This window comes from Bradysia coprophila, unplaced genomic scaffold, assembly GCF_014529535.1.
Source record: "Bradysia coprophila strain Holo2 unplaced genomic scaffold, BU_Bcop_v1 contig_232, whole genome shotgun sequence".
NCBI lineage: Eukaryota > Metazoa > Arthropoda > Insecta > Diptera > Sciaridae > Bradysia > Bradysia coprophila.
This window is the reverse complement of record NW_023503493.1, coordinates 1,817,149-1,839,333: the sequence shown is the minus strand read 5'-3', so window position 1 is coordinate 1,839,333 and position 22,185 is coordinate 1,817,149. Positions and strand designations below refer to the sequence as shown.

The 22,185-nt window shown below is 38.1% G+C and overlaps 1 protein-coding gene and 1 long non-coding RNA gene across 3 annotated transcripts; both read left to right on the top strand.

The window, feature by feature from the left end:
- The first annotated feature begins 891 nt into the window (after nucleotides 1-891).
- LOC119075906 (phosphatidylinositol transfer protein alpha isoform) lies at nucleotides 892-13,491 on the top strand. 2 transcript variants are annotated; one of them, XM_037182484.1, is made up of 7 exons: nucleotides 892-1,085; nucleotides 4,101-4,131; nucleotides 6,036-6,299; nucleotides 7,959-8,036; nucleotides 10,936-11,045; nucleotides 11,114-11,293; nucleotides 12,857-13,491. In XM_037182484.1, the coding sequence occupies exons 1-7, from the start codon at nucleotides 1,069-1,071 to the stop codon at nucleotides 12,993-12,995; spliced, it is 819 nt and encodes a 272-aa protein (XP_037038379.1). In that variant the 5' UTR covers nucleotides 892-1,068; the 3' UTR covers nucleotides 12,996-13,491. The 2 variants fall into 2 exon arrangements, with proteins under 2 accessions (XP_037038379.1, XP_037038380.1); XM_037182485.1 differs by lacking the exon at nucleotides 7,959-8,036 and adding an exon at nucleotides 8,356-8,433 and having other exon boundaries at nucleotides 894-1,085.
- A 7,201-nt stretch (nucleotides 13,492-20,692) lies between these two features.
- LOC119075929 lies at nucleotides 20,693-21,058 on the top strand. Its single transcript, XR_005087500.1, has 2 exons — nucleotides 20,693-20,793; nucleotides 20,939-21,058. It is a non-coding gene; the product is annotated as an uncharacterized LOC119075929 (long non-coding RNA).
- The last annotated feature ends 1,127 nt before the right edge of the window (nucleotides 21,059-22,185 follow it).

Here is a 22,185-nt window from a genome sequence, read left to right as displayed (position 1 = left end):
GAAGACATGCCAGAGGGTACCGAAAACAGTTTTTCAACAATAACTCCAGACGCTGTTCTGGCAGTTGGGCCCTCAGACAGAAGGAAAAAATCTACATTTTGGCACCAACTTTTTTTTCAAGACTTCTGTAGGCTTGCAGCCCAAAAGTACTGGATTCATTTATATGTGCAACGATAGTGGGTGAGGCCAGCTACAACACCCCATACTCAGCTCCGTGGTACATCGAAGCTGCAGAAAAGGCGGACTCTCCGAACATTCACTATATTTCTAGTCATAACTCTAGTGGATCAACTAGCACCAAGCGGTGCGTATACTCCACCTGTAGGTCTTTTCAAGGCCGACAATCGTACAACATTACAACAATTTAAAATAATTTTTTCTTGAGTTATTGCCGAAAAACTGTTTTCGGTACCCTCTGACATGTCTTCACTTTTGAGCGGTTTTCAAAGAAAACAATTTTTTTTAAGAAAAAGTGAAAGACACGTGTTTCCTAGAATTGAAAGACGAATCCAACGAGCTATCACTCATTAAAATCGGAGACCGCTTGTTTCCAAAGTTAAAAAAATCACCTGAAGATTTGGAGATATCACTCTTAAGGTGAATTTCGTATGACGCCAATACATATATTTACAGCATGTTGTACGCATGTGTACAATAAATTCACCTCAAAGTAGGGATTCGCATGTTTTTGCGGATCTGCGCTACCTTCAGTGTTTATATACTTTGGTATTTCTCCGGCTGCGCTACTACGTAAAAAATGCTTTGGGTAAGTGCGCCAATTTTCAAAATATTTCCATTTGCCAACCCAGTCAATATATTTTCCATCCGAATCTGTCAAAGAAAAAAAAAATGTCCGTCGCATGACTGACACGCCTGACACGCTACCGTAGTCGTTGCCAACTTCACGGGTGTTCAGTTGTCAGTTGTCCAAAAAAGAAAAAAAAAACGATTCGTTGGTGCTCGCGGAAAAATTTTTCCTCAAATTTTTTTTATTTTTAAGAAGTACTTGAACCACCCCATGTGTGCTTAAATTCAATTCCAACAAAATCTACGAAAACACCATCGAAAATGTTAATTAAAGAATTGTAAGTAAAAAACGTCGAATCGTGTGTGCGGCGGCGATTCCGTCGTCAGGGGAAAAAAATGTTGTGTGTGTCCGAATCGATGTACATCAAGTTTTGCAAGTGGCATATTAGCACAAGGCGATTTTTTCGGATGATGATAAAAGTGCCTGAATATGAATTCGGATGTGCGATGTGAAGGGAAATCGATTTTTTTCCGGAAGAAATTGTTTCAACAACAGTGTCCACCCACCGATAGCAAACGTTTCAGTCAAACCGGGACAGTAAAATGTGAAGCGAGAAATTTTTTTTATTTTGTTGTACAGTCACCAAATTCTAAATTGAAGTAAAAAATCGATAGTTCGCGACCTGACAGGCCAACACTCCTTGTTGAGTATTGGATGTTGAGAGTTTTTTTTTCTTTTCTTTTCTTTTTCCATTTTTACTTCAACGTGAAGTTCAAATTGCAATTCTGGAGTGTTGGGTGTTTGTTGATTTGGCAGCACGACACTTCTGACACTATTCTCAATTCGTTTTTTTTTTTGCTATTATAGGTCAAGGTTAATTTGGTGAAGTGGGTTCGCTTCGTTATTTTTTCACACTTTACACTGTTTTGTCCCATGAACGCAGTGTGGTGGAGTTGCATTTTGAAATGTGCAGTGTTCGAATAACTCAGGTACCGAAAAAAAAGATTATTGAAAGTTGAGCGTCGTGATGATTCATACCACACAAATTTTCGTGTGCTTTGTTGGAACATACAGAGATAGATCAGACGTCATGATTAATAGTAGAATGGATGACGTTCGCATTCATAAGAAGAATTCGTGTATATTGATCATCGGTGTCTATTATTAATGGTGTTCCATTGTAACAAAGTTGCAAATTTTCGAAAAATGTTTTTTTTTCCTGATTCGTGTTGTCATTGAGATGCAATTTTGTTGTCTGTTTCTAATACAGAAATGATTCAGCACACAGAGCGCTGCGGCTGTTATGTGTGTTTATCACATTTTGTGTTTGTTCTGTTTATCGTCGATTCAAACAAAACAAAACCTTGAAGCACACCAAATAAATTGGTACTTTTTGAATGAAAAACATATTCAGCTGAATCACTACAATTCGCAGTTCGTTCAATCTCTCTAATTTTATTGATTCAACTCGATTTTATCGGAAGGGCCCAGTTGAAATTTTCGACGATTTTTTTGTGTCCCCATTCGAATTTCGTTTCGTCAATTTTATGTCCAATTTTTAGGTTTTACGAGCGGACGCCTTATCACCAGTGATAGCGCACCATTTTTACAATTTTAATCAAATGGAATCTTTGAACGTTCTGTTTTTGTTGGTGTGTAGGAGCTGTGTACATGTCGTTTTGTCGATGAATTGGTTTTTTTTTCGAAATGAATTCCAACGAAATCGTTAGGAAATTTTAATTGTTGCGACAATTAACGATAAATACGGGTCGACGTAAAGTGCAATGCAAGAAAATGTGTAAATTGAACGGTACGACAAACCGACGACGCAAAGGCCCACACGATCAGTTCGGTTGGCACTGAATAGATGCGCTGTGTGCTCGTTAAAAATCACAAGGCTGTAAACTTTGGAGAGGCTATGTCGATCACGTGTATAGCAAAGAATGTATACCCTTGGTATCCAGGACTCCGGCGGGAAGAAAAATAGAAAAAATGATCAAAAATCGGGAAATGACCGGAAATAGGGAAAGGGACGAAAATTGGGAAATGACCGGAAATCGAAATTGGATACCGGGATATTTACTTATGCGATGTCGATAACGATACCCAGGTGAAACACCACTTTCCATTTATACTAAAAGTTCACCACGTCATTTAAATTCGATTTTGGTGAATTTGTGAATCAGGCAAAAATTCACCACACCACGGCACCGTTTGTGGACGGTGGATTTTTTGCTTGATAAATGATGTCAAGTCTCCATTCCACTCAACAAAAAGTACTCCGTGAGATAGCGGTCAAAAAAAATCAATTTTGTCTCTCACTCGGATGCGAAAAGAACGCACTTTTAAACTACGTAAAAGGTGAACTCGCAAGGTTATTGCTGCAAATGCTTTTTAGCCATGACTCCCTTTACAAAATCTGGGTATTGAAAAATCGTGTGCGAGTTCACCTTTTACGTAGTTGAAAAATGCGTTGTTTTAGCACCGAGTGCCAAATTACCCCACGCCCACTCGGAGTACTTTTTTTGGTAAAAGGAAGTTAAGCATTAGCCTTTCCGCTTGACGTCGTCTTACTCAAGACTGTGAACTTTGTGGAAGACGCACGGATCACCATTTCATTGGATGCGCACCTTTTCCATACGAAGAAATTCACCAAAATCGAATTTGTCTGATGTGGTGAAATTCTACTACGGAAAGTGGTGTGTCAAATGCGAATCCCAAGTCTTCAGTCTAGGCCTAGGGTTTACTGAACCATTTATCGAATTCTTCATCGATTGAAACGGCGCAACAGACATAAATAGCGCCGTAGCGCACAGAACACTTCGTTCGGGGCTGAAGAAAAAATATCCTTCGATCGCAATGCTTGTTATAAATCTCGTTTAATAAAATGGAATTAACAAAACATTCGATTCTACGTAACAAGTAAATTTATCATTTTCCCTTTCTCAACACTGTCGACTCAATCGCTGATCGGCTCTTTCTCTCTGTTCGCACGTGGATGTGTTTGTGTAAATGCGAAATTAAAAAGCTGATCTCAATGCCAATTAGAATTGTGAGAAAAGTGTTAAGATCTCTTACGTATACGAAAATGGAAAACAAAAAAATAATTAAAATTCTCAGATCGACTTCCGGTTGCGAAACGAGTATATTTTCTGAAATACCCAACGGTAATTTGGGAAAATTAGCAGATTTTTAATTGACGATATGTGCATTATGTAAGTGGTATTGGCCGGTGAATGATTAGATTAGAGAGAAATGTGACCGACTGTGGTGGTGTACATATGTGTTGACAATTCGATGTTTAAAGTGTTTCTCGAATAATAAAATCAATTTTTTTTTATTTCTATTTCAGCCGAGTAACGCTACCGCTAACAGTTGAGGAGGTGAGTTTACAAAAAAAAAAAAAAAATGTGTTCAATGGAAGGTGGGAAGTTTTCTCCATCGACGTTAGACATTATTCGAAAGCAAAAATTGTTCAAAGGGCATGACCGTCTGCACCCCGATTTGTCTTTAGAAAAAATTTACTTTAACCGACATGTGGGTAACACAGCCGCCAAAATAGATATATCAAATCTTCGTTGGTCAGTTTTGAATGCAGTTTTTTATCACTGCAATAATTTACACTGCCAAGTGAATGAGAGGGATTCTTTCGAAAAACAGCCGATCGATATCGGACGCATTTTCCGGTGGAATTTTTTATGTGTGCCTAGAAAGGTATTGGTCCCCTAGAAGCCAAAACCCCAAAACCAATTTAAAAAAAAATTTTCAAGGCTTGTGTGTGTGGCTAGTCGGAGGTGATCATAAACCGAAAACATGCACGTTTCTTACAGAAACTTCTCGAGGTATATGAACCGTACAGGGCCATGTTGGGTGTCATTAGAAAGGTAATTGCATGTACTTTCAGGTCGAGTAGGGTATTATGGGAGTTTGGAAGCATCTACGATGAAACATGAGCACTTATACACTTCAATTTCTCATATTTCATCGTAGATGCTACCTAACTTCCGTAAGACTACTTGCCCTGAAAAAACATAAAATTACCTTTCTAATGACACCCCACACGACCATACGTACGTTTCGTGTACCTCGAGAAATTTCTGGAAGAAAAATGAGAATTTTCAGTCTTCTTCTGTCTTCAACTGGAATCTCAGTGTGGATGCATTTTAAACCAAAGAAGACCCGATTTGCCCCGAAAGTACATGCAATTACCTTTCTAATGACACCACACACGACCTTTCACGGCTCGTGTACCTCGAGAAATTTCTGTAAGAAAATTGCACGTTTTCGATTTTTGATCACCTCCGACCAGTCACACAAGCTTCGAAAATTTTTTTTGAAAGTCGTTTTGGCTTCTAGCGTCGAATGCCTTTCTGGGCAAATGTAAAAAAATTCCACTGGAAAATGCGTCCGATTTCGGTTGGCTGTTTTTCAATAGAATCTCTCTGAATGTCTTGAAAGCTGAAAAACAACTCGTAACCAAAGTATCTAACAACTATGAACGGGAATTCAGATCTTCGGTGGATCAAAAAGCCCACGAAACCCAAGTTTCGTGTGAATTTTAGTGCAGCGCCCTATTTCGTATGGTGTAGCGCAGACGGTTTCAATATAATTGATGGAATGTGTGGTGAATGTGACAGCGTGAATGTTGAACAAGTAGTTCAACTCTGCAAAATTGCTATTGAATTCATACGAGTGCTACAAGGAAATAAACTTGTGCTGCACTTGAATTCACCCGAAACTTATGCTTGATTTCCACTTACTCCGTTTACGCTCCGTTTGCTCACCGTTTTCTTTTTAAACAGTTTCGGTTCACTTAAGGTGAATCAACTTTCACATGGGACAGACAATGAACCCGAATACATTGGCTGGTGTTGCGTAATTTATTCGGAGTAGAGAAAACTGTGTGAAATTCTCAAAGTCACGCGTGTCTCTTTGAGCAACAAGTTCGGTTTCTATTTTCTTCGATAAATTTTGGTGCATAGCTCTCGTCTTCGGCTCAGATATACAAACTCTTCACATGCCGAGTGAATATCGCAAAAATTCTTTGATTAGCAGCTGCACGTCATGAACGCTCAGCTAGCAGAGTGTTTATTTTTCGAGATGGGAAAGTTAAGGTTTCTCTTTCAATTTCGCTTCGCTTTGCCCTATCAAGAATAAAATCAATCTTGTGAAACTGAACAATTATGCCCTAGCCTTAGGACGTCATCCAACTGATTGCGAATGAAGCAAATCTCAATAAATAACCTTACGCTCCCCCATTGCAACCAAAATTTCTCTCTATTTCCAGTACCAAGTAGCACAGCTGTACTCTGTGGCCGAAGCATCGAAAAACGAAACTGGCGGTGGCGAAGGAATTGAAGTATTAAAAAATGAACCATTCGTTGACTATCCATTGCTCGGCGGTAAATATTCATCCGGACAGTACACGTACAAGATATACCATTTGGCGTCAAAAGTGCCGGCATTCATTCGATTGTTGGCGCCAAAGGGATCGTTAGAAATACACGAAGAGGCTTGGAATGCTTATCCATACTGTCGGACTGTTATCACGGTAAGTGGGAAACGGGAATGGAAATTCCATTTTTTGGGGAGAAAATTTTATTTTATTTTGGGCGTTTGGGGCTGTCTATAAGTGATTTGTCAATTAGGACGAGTGAGAGACGGGTTATTAAACTGCTTTGAATTAGACTCGTGTTGACTTCGATTTCCCGGTGACTAATATTTTTTGGTGGGGAACGTACAGTCAACGGAAAATTTAGATTATCCAGAAGTTGCAAGTGCACTGGAAATTAAAGTCACCGCGAAACGAAAAGTAACTTTAATAGACGCGAGAAAATCGGTTTGAAAACAACGAGAAAATCGATTTGAGAGCTACGGGCAAGTCATTTTGAAAGCAATGGTAAAATTTCTATGAAAGCTACGGGATTCGATTTGAAAGCAGCGGGAAAATGAGTTTGAGTTATAGGGAAAAGTCATCTTAAAAGCAATAAGAAAATCTGTTTGAAAGCTGCTAGAAAATAGTGTTGAAAGTAGCGGGAGAGCAGCTAAAAAATCGGTTTGAAAACAACTGGAAAATCGGTTTTAAAGCAGCGGGAAAATTGGTTTGAAAGTAGCGATAAAGCAGCTAGATAATCGGTTTGAAAACAACGAGAAAATCGATTTGAGGGCTACGGGAAAGTCATTTTGAAAGGAACGGGAAAATCTACTTGAAAGCAGCTGGAAAATCGGTTTGAAAGCAGCTGTAAAATCGGTTTGAGAGCTACGGGAAAATCGGTTTGAAATTAACGGGAAAATCGGTTTGAAAGCAGCAGAAAAATCGGTTTGAAATTAACGGGAAAATCGGTTTGAAATTAACGGGAAAATCGGTTTGAAAGCAGCAGAAAAATAGGTTTGAAATTAACGGGAAAATCGGTTTGAAAGCAGCAGAAAAATCGGTTTGAAATTAACGGGAAAATCGGTTTGAAAGCAGCAGAAAAATCGGTTTGAAATTAACGGGAAAATCGGTTTGAAATTAACGGGAAAATCGGTTTGAAAGCAGCAGAAAAATCGGTTTGAAATTAACGGGAAAATCGGTTTGAAAGCAGCAGAAAAACAGGTTTGAAAGTAGCGGGAAAGCAGTGGTTTGAAAGCAGCTCTAAAAATCGGTTTGATAGCTACGGGAAAGTCATTTTGAAAGGAACGGGAAAATCTGTTTGAAATGAACGGATAAATCTGCTTGAAAGCAGCGGGAAAATCGGTTTAAGAGCTACTGGAAAGCCATTTGAAAAGAACGGAAAAATCGGTTTGAAAGCAACTGGAAAATCGGTTTGAAAGCAGCGGTAAAATCGGTTTGAGAGCTACGGGAAAATCGGTTTGAAATTAACGGGAAAATCGGTTTGAAATTAACGGGAAAATCAATTTGAAAGAAGCGGGAAAGCCATTTTTAAAGGAATTGGAAAATCTATTTGAAAACGGAGAGAAGATTGATCGGCAAAGTACGAGTAAATCTCTTTGAAAGCAACTGAAAAATTGGTCTGAAAGCAGCCAGAAAATCGGTTTGAAAATAACGATAAAATCTCTATGAAAGCAGCGGGAAAGTCTCTGAGCAACTGCTTGATATCGTCAAAAAAACATTATCCGCTAGTCAATCACTCATGGACAGTTCCACCCTTTACTTTTAATTTGTTTTATTTTCGTCTAATTATTCCAATTTGCACATTATCTGACATAGAATCCGAAATTTATGAAAGAGAAATTTCACATTGTTATTGAGTCCTATCATATAGCCGACAGTGGATTCCAATCGAATGTAAGTAAAATGGACCGGCAAACCAGTCTAACGGATTTTTTCTCTCTTCTTACATTTCATGTGCTTGCTTTTACACACTTTGGTGGAATAAAAAACAAAAAAACAAAAAAACAAAAATAATTTTTACAAAAAAACAAAAACCAAAATTCATTTGGGGTTCCAAAACACAAACAAAAAATTATTTTCGGTTTTATTGATGTGGTGGTGATATGGTGTCGGAACTTAACACGTTTTTAATTGTGTCCCATATACATTTTGTACATTTAATACGCTCATTGATCACAACATTTAACCCGACACACAACCGCGGACAACATAGAATCCGGGTTATATGAAGGAGAATTTTGTGATTTGCATTGAATCGTTGCACGTCGGCGACACAGGTATGCAACAAAATGTAAGTATTACACAGGGTGGAAAGTACACTTTTTGCATGTTTGAACGACCGTTTTCAGCTTACTGTTTGTAAATTACAATTTTATTTTGACTAGCCACTACTGCTCGTAGTCTGGGCTGCTATGTCAGAAAAATTCGTCTCGCTGACGAGCTTTCAAGTGTTCTGACTGGAGCATATGATTAAAGGGTCAAAGTTTCAAAGAAAAAAACCGCTAACTTTGAAACTCATTTCCCTCGCCATTTCTTATTCAATTTTGACGTGTCAGAGCTTTTTGGAAAGGTAATTTCATACCCTGGATGGGTGGCCGAGCTCTGATGTATCAGAGAATCTGACGCCACAGCTCTAAGAAGCGCCAGTACTTTCCTCACAAGTTCTTTTCACAGAATTAATAAGCGTTTCGAACGATTTGAACGATTTTCACTCAAGGAACTACAAGACTCTGAAACTATCTGACTGGGTCTGAGTCTTCCCAAATGCATCCCAAAGCTTGAACTCAAGTAAAACTAGCATTTCCAGCAGTTTTCTTGTCGTCTGCTCTAGATTTGACGAAAGATTGAGGTGTCTGGATCTGGAAGTTAGTTGCTAGAATTCCAAAGGGTCACCCTTCTTTCCAGTGCCAGAACTCTAGGATGGTGAGTCCTTCCATCGGTTTTTTCGAACTTTCTTCTGGACTCGAGGGAAGTCTGAGATATCTGGACGTCAGTTCCTAGAATTCCATCACTGCAAAAGGTCTTACCTTCTTCCCAAAGCTAAAACTCAAGTAAAACTAGCATTTCCAGCAGTTTTTCTGATCTACTCTGGACTTGACGAAAGATTGTTTGGATGTCAGTTCCTAGAATTCCATCATTCCGAAGGGTCACCCTTCTTTCCAGTGCCAGAACTCTAGGATGGTGAGTCCTTCCATCGGTTTTTTCGAAATTTCTTCTGGACTCGAGGGAAGTCTGAGATATCTGGAGGTCAGTTCCTAGAATTCCATCACTGCGAAAGGTCTTACATCTTCCTCTAGCTAGAACTCAAGTAAAACTAGCATTTCCAGCAGTTTTTCTGGTCTACTCTGGACTTGACGAAAGATTGTTTGGATGTCAGTTCCTAGAATTCTGAGATATCTGGAGGTCAGTTCCTAGAATTCCATCACTGCGAAAGGTCTTACCTTCTTCCCAAAGCTAGAACTCAAGTAAAACTAGCATTTCCAGCAGTTTTTCTGGTCTACTCTGGACTTGAGGAAAGATTGTTTGGATGTCAGTTCCTAGAATTCCATCATTCCGAAGGGTCACCCTTCTTTCCAGTGCCAGAACTCTAGGATGGTGAGTCCTTCCATCGGTTTTTTCGAACTTTCTTCTGGACTCGAGGGAAGTCTGAGATATCTGGAGGTCAGTTCCTAGAATTCCATCACTGCGAAGGGTCTCACATCTTCCCCTAGCTAGAACTCAAGGAAAACTAGCATTTCCAGCAGTTTTTCTGGTCTACTCTGGACTTGACGAAAGATTGTTTGGATGTCAGTTCCTAGAATTCCATCATTCCGAAGGGTCACCCTTCTTTCCAGTGCCAGAACTCTAGGATGGTGAGTCCTTCCATCGGTTTTTTCGAACTTTCTTCTGGACTCGAAGGAAGTCTGAGATATCTGGAGGTCAGTTCCTAGAATTCCATCACTGCGAAAGGTCTTACCTTCTTCCCAAAGCTAGGACTCAAGTAAAACTAGCATTTCCAGCAGTTTTTTTCTGGTCTACTCTGGACTTGAGGAAAAATTGATGTGTTTGGATGTCAGTTCCTAAGGAGGATCCATCTACTTCCCAATGCTAGAACTTTAGAATGACCAGTACTTCCATCAGTATTTTTAAGCATTTTTACTGATTTAAGGAACGTTTGAGGTCTCTAGAGGTTAGTTGCCAGAATTCTGTTTAATGGACATTTGAAATGCATACCGAGTCAAGTGATATATCGTGGCGATAAAATCCTATTTCGATCAAAAGCTCTGTCTTTTGTGACTTCAGGCTGTACCTGATCGTCAAAACTCGCGATGGTCAATCTAATCTGAAAACGCTGCAACTGAAGCTTGAATCAGTTACCATAAAATCGCGTCCATTTCGACGGTGTGTCTACTGATATGACTCTAGAGTTTTCTCCCCCTTACTCCACCGATTTTTCTTTCCAATAATTTCTTCCACTCGACATTGAAAGCAATAAGTAACCGTCGATAATGGAGTGATTGTGGTCGTTGTAACGTTGATGCATTCAAATGGAAAATTTCCGTTTTTGTTGGACTTTCACACCGTCCGAAGAACCTCGGAACCACTGACTTTAGTGAACCAAAACTTCTGACTTGGTACAATCATTCATTTGCACGTTGTCCATTTTGTCACTAACATTTTCGTTAAGCTATGCACTAACACAACACACACAGTATGTGGAACCACTTAACTAACTACACTTGCTTGACGAAGAAATTTCGAATTTTCAACACGAAATGATCAAATGTAAAAATCCTTCCATCCCCTCACACAGGTACACGAATTGCCTCCTGAAAAACTGAAGTCCCGAGAAGTGATTCACATTGACATTGCCAACGATCCCATTTCGAGTGCGGATTACAAGCCGTTAGAAGATCCAACAAAGTAAGAGACCAAATTTTGTTCGTGTCTAGTGTGGCTGATTAAAACCGTAATTCGTCTAATCTCAACAGATTCAAGTCGGAGAAAACGGGACGAGGACCGTTGATAGGTAACGAATGGACGAAAAGCGTGGATCCTGTGATGACATGTTACAAATTGGTGACATGCGAATTTAAATGGTTCGGCCTACAGTCCAGAATAGAAAGTTTTATTCAAAAATCGGAAAGACGGTTGTTCACCACGTTTCATCGGTGAGTTGACGTTCATTTAATTTTACATGAAACCGTTACTGAGTAAAGCTTCCGGGAAATGAGTATCACGCGGAGCCCAAGTTTTGGATGAATTTGAGGGCAGCGCCTATTTCGTTTGGTGTAGCGCCAACGATTTCTATGGAATTGGTGGAATGTGTGGTGAACATGGCAGCATGAATGTTGGAAACGTATTTTCAACACAGCGAAAATTCCATTGAAATCGTGCTACAATGAGCTAATGTTATGCTGCGCTCGGATCCATACGAAACTTGGTCTCATGCGGATTTTCGTTACCTTCAGTGGTTTATGTCGAGTACAAGAATATGGCACAGGTTTCCGGAATGTGACGATGATCTCGGTCTATGGGACAATTTTTGACAGTTTTCATGAATTAGATTAATTTAAGGCGATGAGCCTAAGGCCGAAAACAAACGAGCAATTTTGTGTTGACGGGATCGACAATTATGCTTACAACGGAAAACGCAGCAAAATTGCTCGTGTGTTTTCGGCCTAATCATAGCGCTTGAAGTTTATTCACTCTCCATAGTACTTATGGACTGTGCGATATGCTAAACGCAGAGCCCACGGGATCTATCGTCCCTCGCGGAGTAGCGGTTGGAGACTGGTAGATTTTGAGAGGTGAAAAACATTTGTGCTATGACGTTTGAGCTTTAAAACGAAGAAAGCCCTAGGGGATCATTCATAGATGACATCCGCTTTTTTCAGTGCTGTCAGCAGATTTGAATCATTAATAAATATGCGTTTTCTTGAGTTAACTATGTGTTCTGCCCCAAAAGTAAACCCCAGAACACACATTGGACTCTCCAAAACGCATATTTAGCGAGTTAATAATGATTCAAATCTGCTGACAACACTGACAAAGCACTAGTTTATGTCTCAGCCGTTGAACGTCATCGTCGAAAATCCAATTTGGTTTCAAAATGAGGAACGAAATTGAATTATACAATTTTTGTCAGAAGGTCTGCCGTGGCTGACAAGCTGAAAATACGAAAATTGGGCTTGTCAGGCACAACAGCACCTTTCCACAAAGATTTAAATTTTCAATTTCCTAGTTTGTTGTATTGCTGGTCGTGAATACTTCAACTTCTTGGTGATTGTGTAGCTATATTCGGTCTGGAAATACGATCAACGATCAATTTTTCAATTTCGTTCTTCATTAGGGTGGTGGTATCACTTTCCGGACATGTCTTAGTGGTCGGATAACTATTGTTCTTCCATAACGTTCTAATGAGTAAAAGAGCAATAGGAGCGACTACTGACACATGTCCAGAAACTGGTACCGCCACTCTATTTTAATTTGACACAAATACGAATTTACTACGATGCGTGACAGCTGAGACACTAGGGCTACCAAGTGCACCTCTAGCTCTCAAATAAAAATCGCAGAACAAAATGTTCCAAACGTTGCGAATTGGGATAATGATTGACCAGTCTCCACTGGTGACCCGTCAAAGCCTGATTCTATTGCACTACCAGTTGCACCAAAAGAGCTGAATTTTATGCTAAATCTGGCCTTTTTTTTTTCTTTTGTTCTGACAACAGGCAAGTATTTTGTTGGATGGATCGTTGGTATGGTTTAACAATGGATGACATTCGGGCTATCGAAGAGAAAACCAAAGAAGAATTGGACAAACAGCGTCAAATTGGCGAGGTTCGTGGTATGCGTGCTGAAACGGATTAAGAAGGTAGATAAAGAGAGAGAGGATAGAGATGGAGACAGCCAGAAAGAGATAGAGAGAGGGAGAGGGAAACAATGAATATAAATTATTTAAAGAAAAGGAGAATTCAATTTGAAACAGAATGGCTATCTAAATATATTTATTGATAAAAAAGAACAACAAACCAGCCACCAGATGGTGCAACACAATTAAACAAAAAGTAAAAGAAAATTTAGCAGAAAAATTAAAATTAAAAAAAAAATAATTAAATTTAAAGCAAAGCAAACACCCGTCAAACAAACCACTCTATGTAAATAAAAATTAGATTGAGTTGACCTCAATGCAGACAGAATGAATGGAAAAACTAATTAAAGTTCATTTTTAGTGTAACTACTATCGCGTTTCTTTTCAACAGAACGAAACACGAAAACAAAAAATTTAAATTGAAAAATTAATAATTTCAATGAGAACTAAATTAACTAAATTTAATGATTAAAAGAAACCTTTTAGTGGGACAAAACTCTTGTAGTACGATATAGCAAAACAGAAAATTAATTTCAATTTAAATTAAAACAAAAGATTTAACCTAAAAGAAAACACCTAAAACAGAAATTACCAGAAACTCCGTTAACCCATTAATTCACTCATAAAATAACCGAGCAAGAAGTTGTATATTACATGGAAAGAGCCGGCCGAAATCGGACGCATTTTCTAGTGAAATTTTTAATCGGTGCTCAGAAAGGTATTGGTCCACTAGAAGCCAAAACCACTTAAAAAAAAAAAAAAAAAATCTTCGGAGGTGATCAAAAACCGAGAACCTGCACAGAAATTTCTCCAGTTACGCGAGCCGTACGTGGTCGTGTGGGGTGTCATTAGAAAGGTAATTTGACGTACTTTCAGGGCAAATCAAGTCTTACGGAAGTTTGGTAGCATCTACGATGAAATATGAGCACTCAAACATTTCAACTTCTCATATTTCTGTTGGAAGTGGAGGACTGGCTGCAGGATATTTCGGATAGAACTTATATCCGGACTTCCAATAAAACACGACTTTGCCTTTCAACTGTTTATTGAAAATTGACTAACAACATTTTGCTGTTAACTAAGGCCACTTAGACCTTGTGATCCATTTGGACTGCTTGTCAATCACTGAACTAACATAATGACACCCAATGTAAGAGCGTGTAGCCGCTAACAATTAACGAATCAGACTAGAGTCCATGTGTCAGTCAAAGACAAACACTTGAAAGCTTAGTTCAAGCAAGAGAGCTGATAGGCATACGTGGAGTAATCGCCACAATTACAGCTATAGAATTTTAACTGTCAGTATTGCATGCGATGTCAATCGAATTCCTTTTTTCGTGTGACAACCAACATCACGACACGTTCGAAAATGTTGAATTAATTGACAGCAGAACGGCATTTTCTGACCTCGCAGGGTAGACTCTTTGTAATTGCAATCATTTTTACTCGAAGAAGGCTAGAGAGATATTGAAGGAGCATTGGCTGGCCTGGAATAAACTGTCCGAACTTCGAACGTTAATATTGTTCGTATATGTCGGTTGGTAGTTCGTCTTGCGGAACATGCTGACGTACCACAACTTTTGCGGAAGTTCATTTTCATTTGGCACCCCATATTCAAAATCAAAACGGAACGTAGTTACACCATGCGGTGAAGTAATGTCATGTCCACAATTTTCAAATTTCAAATTTATTTTCGGTTATTTTCGGTGTTTAACTCGCCTCGCGTCATTTTAGTTAATTTTTTTTTAGTAGAGTCACATCACCATAGTCACAGCTATTTTATTGGTGTTGTCCACGACTCTAGATCTCCAAAATATTTTTTTTAAATATTTCTGTGTATCTACTAACCATAACTAATCAAACGAAGAATGGAACCAATTCGATACTCTTGACAGTACATCAGATGATCATTTTGATTGTCGTTCGAACCTCGATGAATTTATTCGTTTAACTTTAATTAAGAAATAGTTATTCGTTTACCGAGTTGAGAAAATAGGAAATTCCAACGAGAGCGATGTTTGCGACCAGAGCGAAGTGAGGACAGTAATTTCACTCGAGTTGAAATTTTCAAATTTCTCCCAGAAGTTTTTAGTATATATTGTGTTCTGCCGTTTTTCTCCACGAAACGATAACATCCACTCGCCACACCATTTTCGAGAACATACACGAAGTGACAGTTCGAATGAGAAAAGATCGATTTTCTGCCCAAGTAGGATAAAGTGCTGCACTTTTCTCACTAGAGATGTCATAAGACCAGTGGAGGAAAGAAAATAAGGCAAAACACAGCACGCAGTAAAAAAACCAATTCTTAACCACCAGCAATCATGACTGCAATATTTTGTTTTTATTGAACCTAAATTTTGGAATTAGAAAATGAGTCACGCCGACGATCGGTAGAACATTTTAGCGGAAGGTCTCTTCCGACTGCCGATGGTGTCTGAGTAGGAATTTTTAAAACGCAAAGATTTTGATTGGTACCTCACTTATGTGAAAATAGGATTGCCAAGCGATGCTCGGACACCACATTATAGATATTTACGTCACATGGAGCGAAAACATTAAATTCCAGAATAAATGTGAATTTGAACACTGAGAGAATTATTTGCGCATGATTTTTGTGGGGCACCACATCCATTATGTAAATAAAGAATAATTCTCACGGTTCACGAATGCTCACGTATATACCGAGTGGTTCTCCATCTAAACAATTTTACAACACGTCATGATACAAAAGACAGGAAAACAAAAAGAGAGCAGAGAAAGTTGGATCGGCCTTGTGTCCATTCAAAACGAATGGATGGTATTCCATCCTTGGAATGTTTGCAGGTGCTGTGAACATTGAACATCGTTTATTTCTTCTCCTGAAGGTCGATGGTTTCACATAACATCGATTTCACGTATCACGACGCGGGTGGAAATACCTCAATTGTTTCTTCGACCTAAGACACTATTTAAGACAAATTTTAGTGAAAAATTGAGAGAAACCTAGCGAAACTATTTACATGAAGTTTCGCTTAATTTTCGCTGGAGTTTCATTAATTTTGAAAAGTTCGTTGGGTTGTTTTCATAAATGGTTGAAAGTTCACCAGTCCTTTGGTCGAAATCTTTTTTCGAATTTTAACTCAGCTTATTTAAGGACATGTACAGAAAAACACTTTAATCTTTTGCGCTGAGTTAATGCAAAGTTTGGCAACTCTCGTAGCGAACTAATTGACAACTTTATTGACAAGTTTCACCGACAAGTTGGTTCTTCTCCATAAAAGTCGGTTGTGACGAATATAATCTCAAAGTTACCTTCTTCCATACGCGCTCTGAATTATGATAGATTTATCTAAAATTTCGGTAAATCAACCAAAACTTCACGATATTAAAGTGGGTGAAACTTAGCGAAATTTAGAGAAACTGTTTCACTCAAAGAGGCTCTGGCGCACGTACGGCGTGACTTATTTCTATGATTCATAATCTTTGATTAAATTGACGTACAAACAGAGATACAGTGGAAAACTAAAGGTCTTACTGAGAGACTGTAAGACGGCGCATTTAAATTTTAAATTTTAATTTCAATCTAGTTTTTCAACAAAAGTTTTTTTTTATATTTTCGGTTTGGTTTATTGTTTTTGATCATTTTTTTTGTATTTTTGAATTTATATAAATTTCATCAACTTACTAATCACAACTAAGGTAAACGTCAAATCATTTAAGAGAAGTAAAAAAGTTAAATAAAAAAAATGAAAAAAATAATTAATTGAAAATTCTATATTAACAAAACAAAACAAAAAAAATCGTAGAGGTGAAGGTGTTTCAAAAGTGATACAAAACTCATTGTATTGTAAAAACAAAAATAAAATGTTTCCAAGTTACAGAAAAAGAAAAAAAAAAAGAAAAATTTAAATTAAAATAAAAAAGAATTATAAAGTTGAACATAAAAAGAAAAATTAAATAAAAATTGATTGTACAAAAAAAAAGCGAAAACGTTTCTTCTCTGTCTCTCCACAGAAGCCGAGTATACAACGAGCCAGTGAAATGTATACTTGACACAAAATGTATGTCATCCTGCTCGATTTAGAACTTTTTTGATTTTTGACGACGGGATGTGATTGAGGGCAAAACTTTCCGAACTAATAAGTGGATAACAGGACTTTCGTCACACCTCCACTGTAGTGGTTTTGGGCGATATCAGCTCTTTTGTAAGAAGATTTTAGAATTTGGTATTGCGTTAAAATCAGCGAATTAAACGAAAACCCTGAAACACATGTCGACTAAAATCCAAAGCTATAACTTTACCTTTACACCGAACTTTATAACTGGCATATTTGCCAAGATATAGATCACAAAGCTTACGGTTAAAATGCTCATAGTTCCCAAATAAGCGAATTTTTAGGGAAACCATGAAACACGCATCGATTAGAATCTAAAACTCTATAAAATTGTCTTTTACACGAGGTTTCTATCTGCCGTATTTTCCGAGTAATGGCTGACATAGCTCGCACTTAAAACGCTGATAGCTCCCAAATAGACGACTTTTTAGGAAAACCATGAAACGCGTGTCGACTAGAATGTGAAACTCTATAAATTTGTCTTTTAAACGAACTTTCTATGTGTCATATTTTCTGAGTTTTAGTTTCCATAGCAAAATAGCGTGACGAGGGGTAACCGACTGGCCGAAATGGTGGCAAATCAATTACTAATTCCTTTTAATTGCTTCCAATTCCTTTTATTACTTCGATTACCGGATTAACTATACTTGCCGGATTCGCCTCTATAATTCCAATTAATTTCCACAATTCCACGAATTTTCGAAATAATTCCACGATATTTTCCGTTATTATTCAATTTCATTGCGACATATTTTTTTGTAGGAAATAGTTGGTGACTCGTTATGAATGAAGTTGTTAAATAGAGACAAAAGTCAAAGATAAAAGTTAAAAGAGCGTTTCATAATGAACAGATTATTTTGAAACGCTTTCGGCCATCAATTCCATCAATTTCTCGTATTTCCATCAATTACAATTATTTACCGGATACTACGGCAATTTCTTTAAGTTTATGTAGTCAATTACCCGAGTCGGTTACCCCTCGAGAATAGACAAAAAAACGAAAATTTGACGAAAAATCGAAAATTTAACGAAAATCGAAAATTTGACGAAAGTCACCAAATTTTTCTAATTGCCCACCATGTAAACCATAATATTCGAAAACTTTGAATTTCGGTAGCCACCAAGCCATCCCGGCCATAATAGTCAGTTTGAGGTTTCGTGCCCTGACAATGTCTACAAGAGACTGTCTGCAACTATTTTTAACCAGTCGATTCTATTGGGAAGAACCTGAAAAAAACGGCTGAATCCCTGCAATAGTCCATAGTTCTATGATAGGGAAGATAGAGGACCATGAAGACGTCACTTCTTTTTAGGGACTCACCTCTAACGACTTCAAACTTGTTAAAAGTCCGAACGTTAGCCGAAAAAATGGCCAAAAAGCGTAAGAAATGTCTGGTGTCTAGTACAAGGAAGTGGTAGGAACGTCAGGTTTCCACAATATTTTGGATGAGATACTCCATAAACACCCACAAAAATTCTTTTAATCGAGTAACGGGACCAATAAAACAGTTGTTTGTCACACGACAAAAGCTTTCGTATAAATAAATTGCAATTTTCAACCTTAAAATGGAACTTTTCATAATCCTTGAACAGAAATCAAGGAGGATGGAAGCAGTGTTTAATGTTGGTAGAATTCCACTGAGTACCCCAAACTTTGGGCCGAATGACCCATAAAAAAAATCTGCTTTGGTGCTTGGTTTGCAGTTCGTTGTGGCAGATAGACATTTTTGGTAGACTCTCACTTAAGTCACTACCGTTCGTTGCATTGTATATTGCCACTGAGGCTGTCTCCCGATATCATGTAACGTAATCTCGCCACTCGCAAGAGCTATAGCTTGACCTAAACCCTGACACCGTGTCTCAAAATGCCTGATTATGTACGATGATATCACTCTGAAAAGAGAACACAATGCAGCGCTGAACATCTGATGACTTGTCGGTACTGAAAGGTTAAATAGTTTCCAGTAAAATATTGTCCATTAAATTAAAATTAATTAAACCAACAACCACATCTTGCGTATGTGAATGCCATATAGGTATGTGTATAGTCTAGGCAATAGTTACTATTAACACTTGTGAACCAATATTAACTGCATGAAATGAACTCCAATTCAATTTGTACTTCAATTAAATTTCGCATAAATTTGAGTTTTAATTTATATCTTCTGTTGACACCCGAACGGAACTCTCGAAACGACACAGCGCTCTTAAATGTTGTAATGCGAAATTTTCATTCCGAAAAGCCACACTGATGTGTATACTAAACTACCTACAGTCGGAGGCAGTGAAATTTCCGCTATGAATTTGTTTACCAGATTTTTCGATAGTAAACAGCTTCATCTGACCTTCAGGCCAGGTGAATTTGTTTACCAAATTTTGCGATAGTAAAGAGCTTCATGTGGCCTTCAGGCCAGGTGAATTTGTTTACCAAATTTTGCGATAGTAAAGAGCTTCATGTGGCCTTTAGGCCAGGTGAATTTGTTTACCACATTTTGCGATAGTAAAGAGCTTCATGTGGCCTTCAGGCCAGGTGAATTTGTTTACCAAATTTTGCGATAGTAAACAGCTGCATCTGGCCTTAAGCATCAGCTGAAACAAATTCATGCTGAAATTTCACTGCCTCTGACTGTAAACACTTTGTTGCAAATTGTAAATCATCTTTCAGTACTGTGTCAGAACAATGTAAAATGGATTGATGCCAGGTTATAATTGCAAGTAGGTGGTTGGCCTACATAATAGATTTACGACATTCTTCATCTGTTATCGGCAACCACAACAAAAATGAAGTGCAGTGCAGTGGGAACCCTCTTTTTACAAATGCCACTTTTACTACTACGCACTAGTGCAAAAATAATTGAAAATCTATTTGCAAACCAGTTTCATCGCACTCCTATACTATGTTAAGCTCGACATTTCTCTTCATGTTAAGCTAAACAATTATTTTTTTACATTTTCCATTACTAGTAGCTCAAATGTATTGGCGATAACAACAACTAGGTTGAATTCGATGCCAAGATTCGAAAAACCAGTGAATCGAAAAGAGCTTTGCATGCAACTAACAATCCTTTTATTATCCCCGTGTGTGTGTGTGTGTGATGTGTATATTATTATGCATGCAACTAGCAATCATGTCATATTATGTCCGTGCGTGTAGCATGATCTCCCAAGAAGATAAAAAGTCTCCACGAACTGGATTATTCCATTGACTATAAAGTCTAGGGTCTTACGTCAGAAAATACATCTCATTGATTTTTCGGAACAGGTGAGGTCAACCTGAAACCTGACCTGAATCGACGTGCACCTGACAAGACCTGTTTAACAATTTCTACAACAAATTCTTGACAAATGTCAAGTACGCAGTTTTTGAAGCCCACTGCAGTGAAAAACCGACCAGAAACATTCAAATTAATCAGGTCATTTCAGGTTGAACCGGTTGAACCTGAAACAGTTCAGGTTAGGTAAGGTCAAAGATCGACCAAAGTAAACCTGCTCCGAGCCTTAAATAAAAAACGGAAAATGCAAAAATGGATGTAACGCTTGATTGCACGATAACTTGAGCAATTCTGAAACAATTTCCAAATAGAAGAAAGAATGAGAAGAAAAATTAAGCCTAAAATACGCAATACAAAGCAGAATGTGTTGATGGTTTGATGTGTTACACAGTGGTACACACACACTAATCGTTGATACGAAGAGTTAAGTACTCTAAGCACTCTACAAAGAGTACTCCGTGCGAGAGCCCTAAGTCAAATAAACAAAGCAAAAATTGAAAAAAAAATCAATTTTGTCTCTCACACGAAGTACTCCGTGGTAAGTGGTCTTGGTAAGTATAAATGAAGCATTAGCTCCGCTTCGTCAAATTTCTCTCGTTGAGAATAAAACATACAAACACAGGGAATGTCCATTGTTAAGCAAAACATCGTTCCCATCCCTAGACGTGTTTACAAGTTCTGCTGAGAGTGAACGGAGAGAACTCAAAAAGTGTGGTTTCCGATAACTTTTGCCCAAAAGAAGTTTTTATGGTTTTTTGATGGCACGATAACTTGAGAATTCCAGAACCAATTTTAGAACTTTTGGTTTTTATCGACGAAAAATTACATTTTTGGGGTCAAGTAGCTGGACAATATCGGACTAATGATCTATCTCGGAGCTATTCCTAAAAGCATTTTTGCCTATTTTTTAGATGGGACGATAGCTTGGGTAGTGCTAGAGAGATTTTCAAAAAATTTTCTTTCCTTCATTAAACAATCAGTCATAAGATATGGTTCACAGATAAACAAAATCGACCCAATGTTCTGGGGGTTTCTTCCTGGTAGAGTTTTACCCTGAATATTTAATGGCGCTGATAACTATAGTAACTCTGGAACGATTCTCCAATATTCCGATTGATGATCACTGGCAATAGGCATTTTTTTCCAAGCAATACTCACAGACTAATATAAGTAAGCCCCACCTCTTGGGACATCACTGCGCGAAATACACAAATTTTGCTGTGATTTTACCTCCTAACCGACGGCTTCTATGGAGGTTTGAAATTAAAAGAAAAGAATGTTCAACGTCTCTTACAAATCAGGGAAAAATCGAACGATATACAAAGAAGTTCGAAAATATTTCGAAAATACGAAAAACGTCACCATTTGTCAGTCAGATTTTTAAGCAGGTCTTGATAGCTTTCAAAATGACATCAAATTTGACCATACTTGTCACTGCAACTGGACTTGAGGAATAACTTTCGGATGTTAAACCTATGACTTTGTACGACCAAAAAAGTGCACAGGGAAGTCGAAGTCGTCGCAAGATGGGGCTCGTTTGAAAGCCAGTGAAATTACCTTTCGATTGACACTGTACATGACCTGCTTAAAAATCTGACTGACGAATGGGGACGTTTTTCGAATTTTCGCAATAAATTTTGACTTTGGGCCAGTGCCGGCGACGTGACGTGATACAACAAAAAAGAATCACGAAAATCGATTGATTTTTCCCCTGAGATTCGCCTCACGCTGTTTTTTCGGAGTTTTGAAACACTCTTCATGATGTCATCAGTCAAGCGACCTGACCCACCTATAAAATGGGACCTATTAAATTGTGTTAG

What these genes read in the sequence shown, in the direction of transcription:
- LOC119075906 (XM_037182484.1), top strand. An exon ending in ACAGTGGATTCCAATCGAAT is followed by an intron (nt 8,037 to 10,935) that starts GTAAGTAAAATG and finishes CCCCTCACACAG; the next exon opens with GTACACGAATTGCCTCCTGA. An exon ending in CCGTTAGAAGATCCAACAAA is followed by an intron (nt 11,046 to 11,113) that starts GTAAGAGACCAA and finishes TAATCTCAACAG; the next exon opens with ATTCAAGTCGGAGAAAACGG.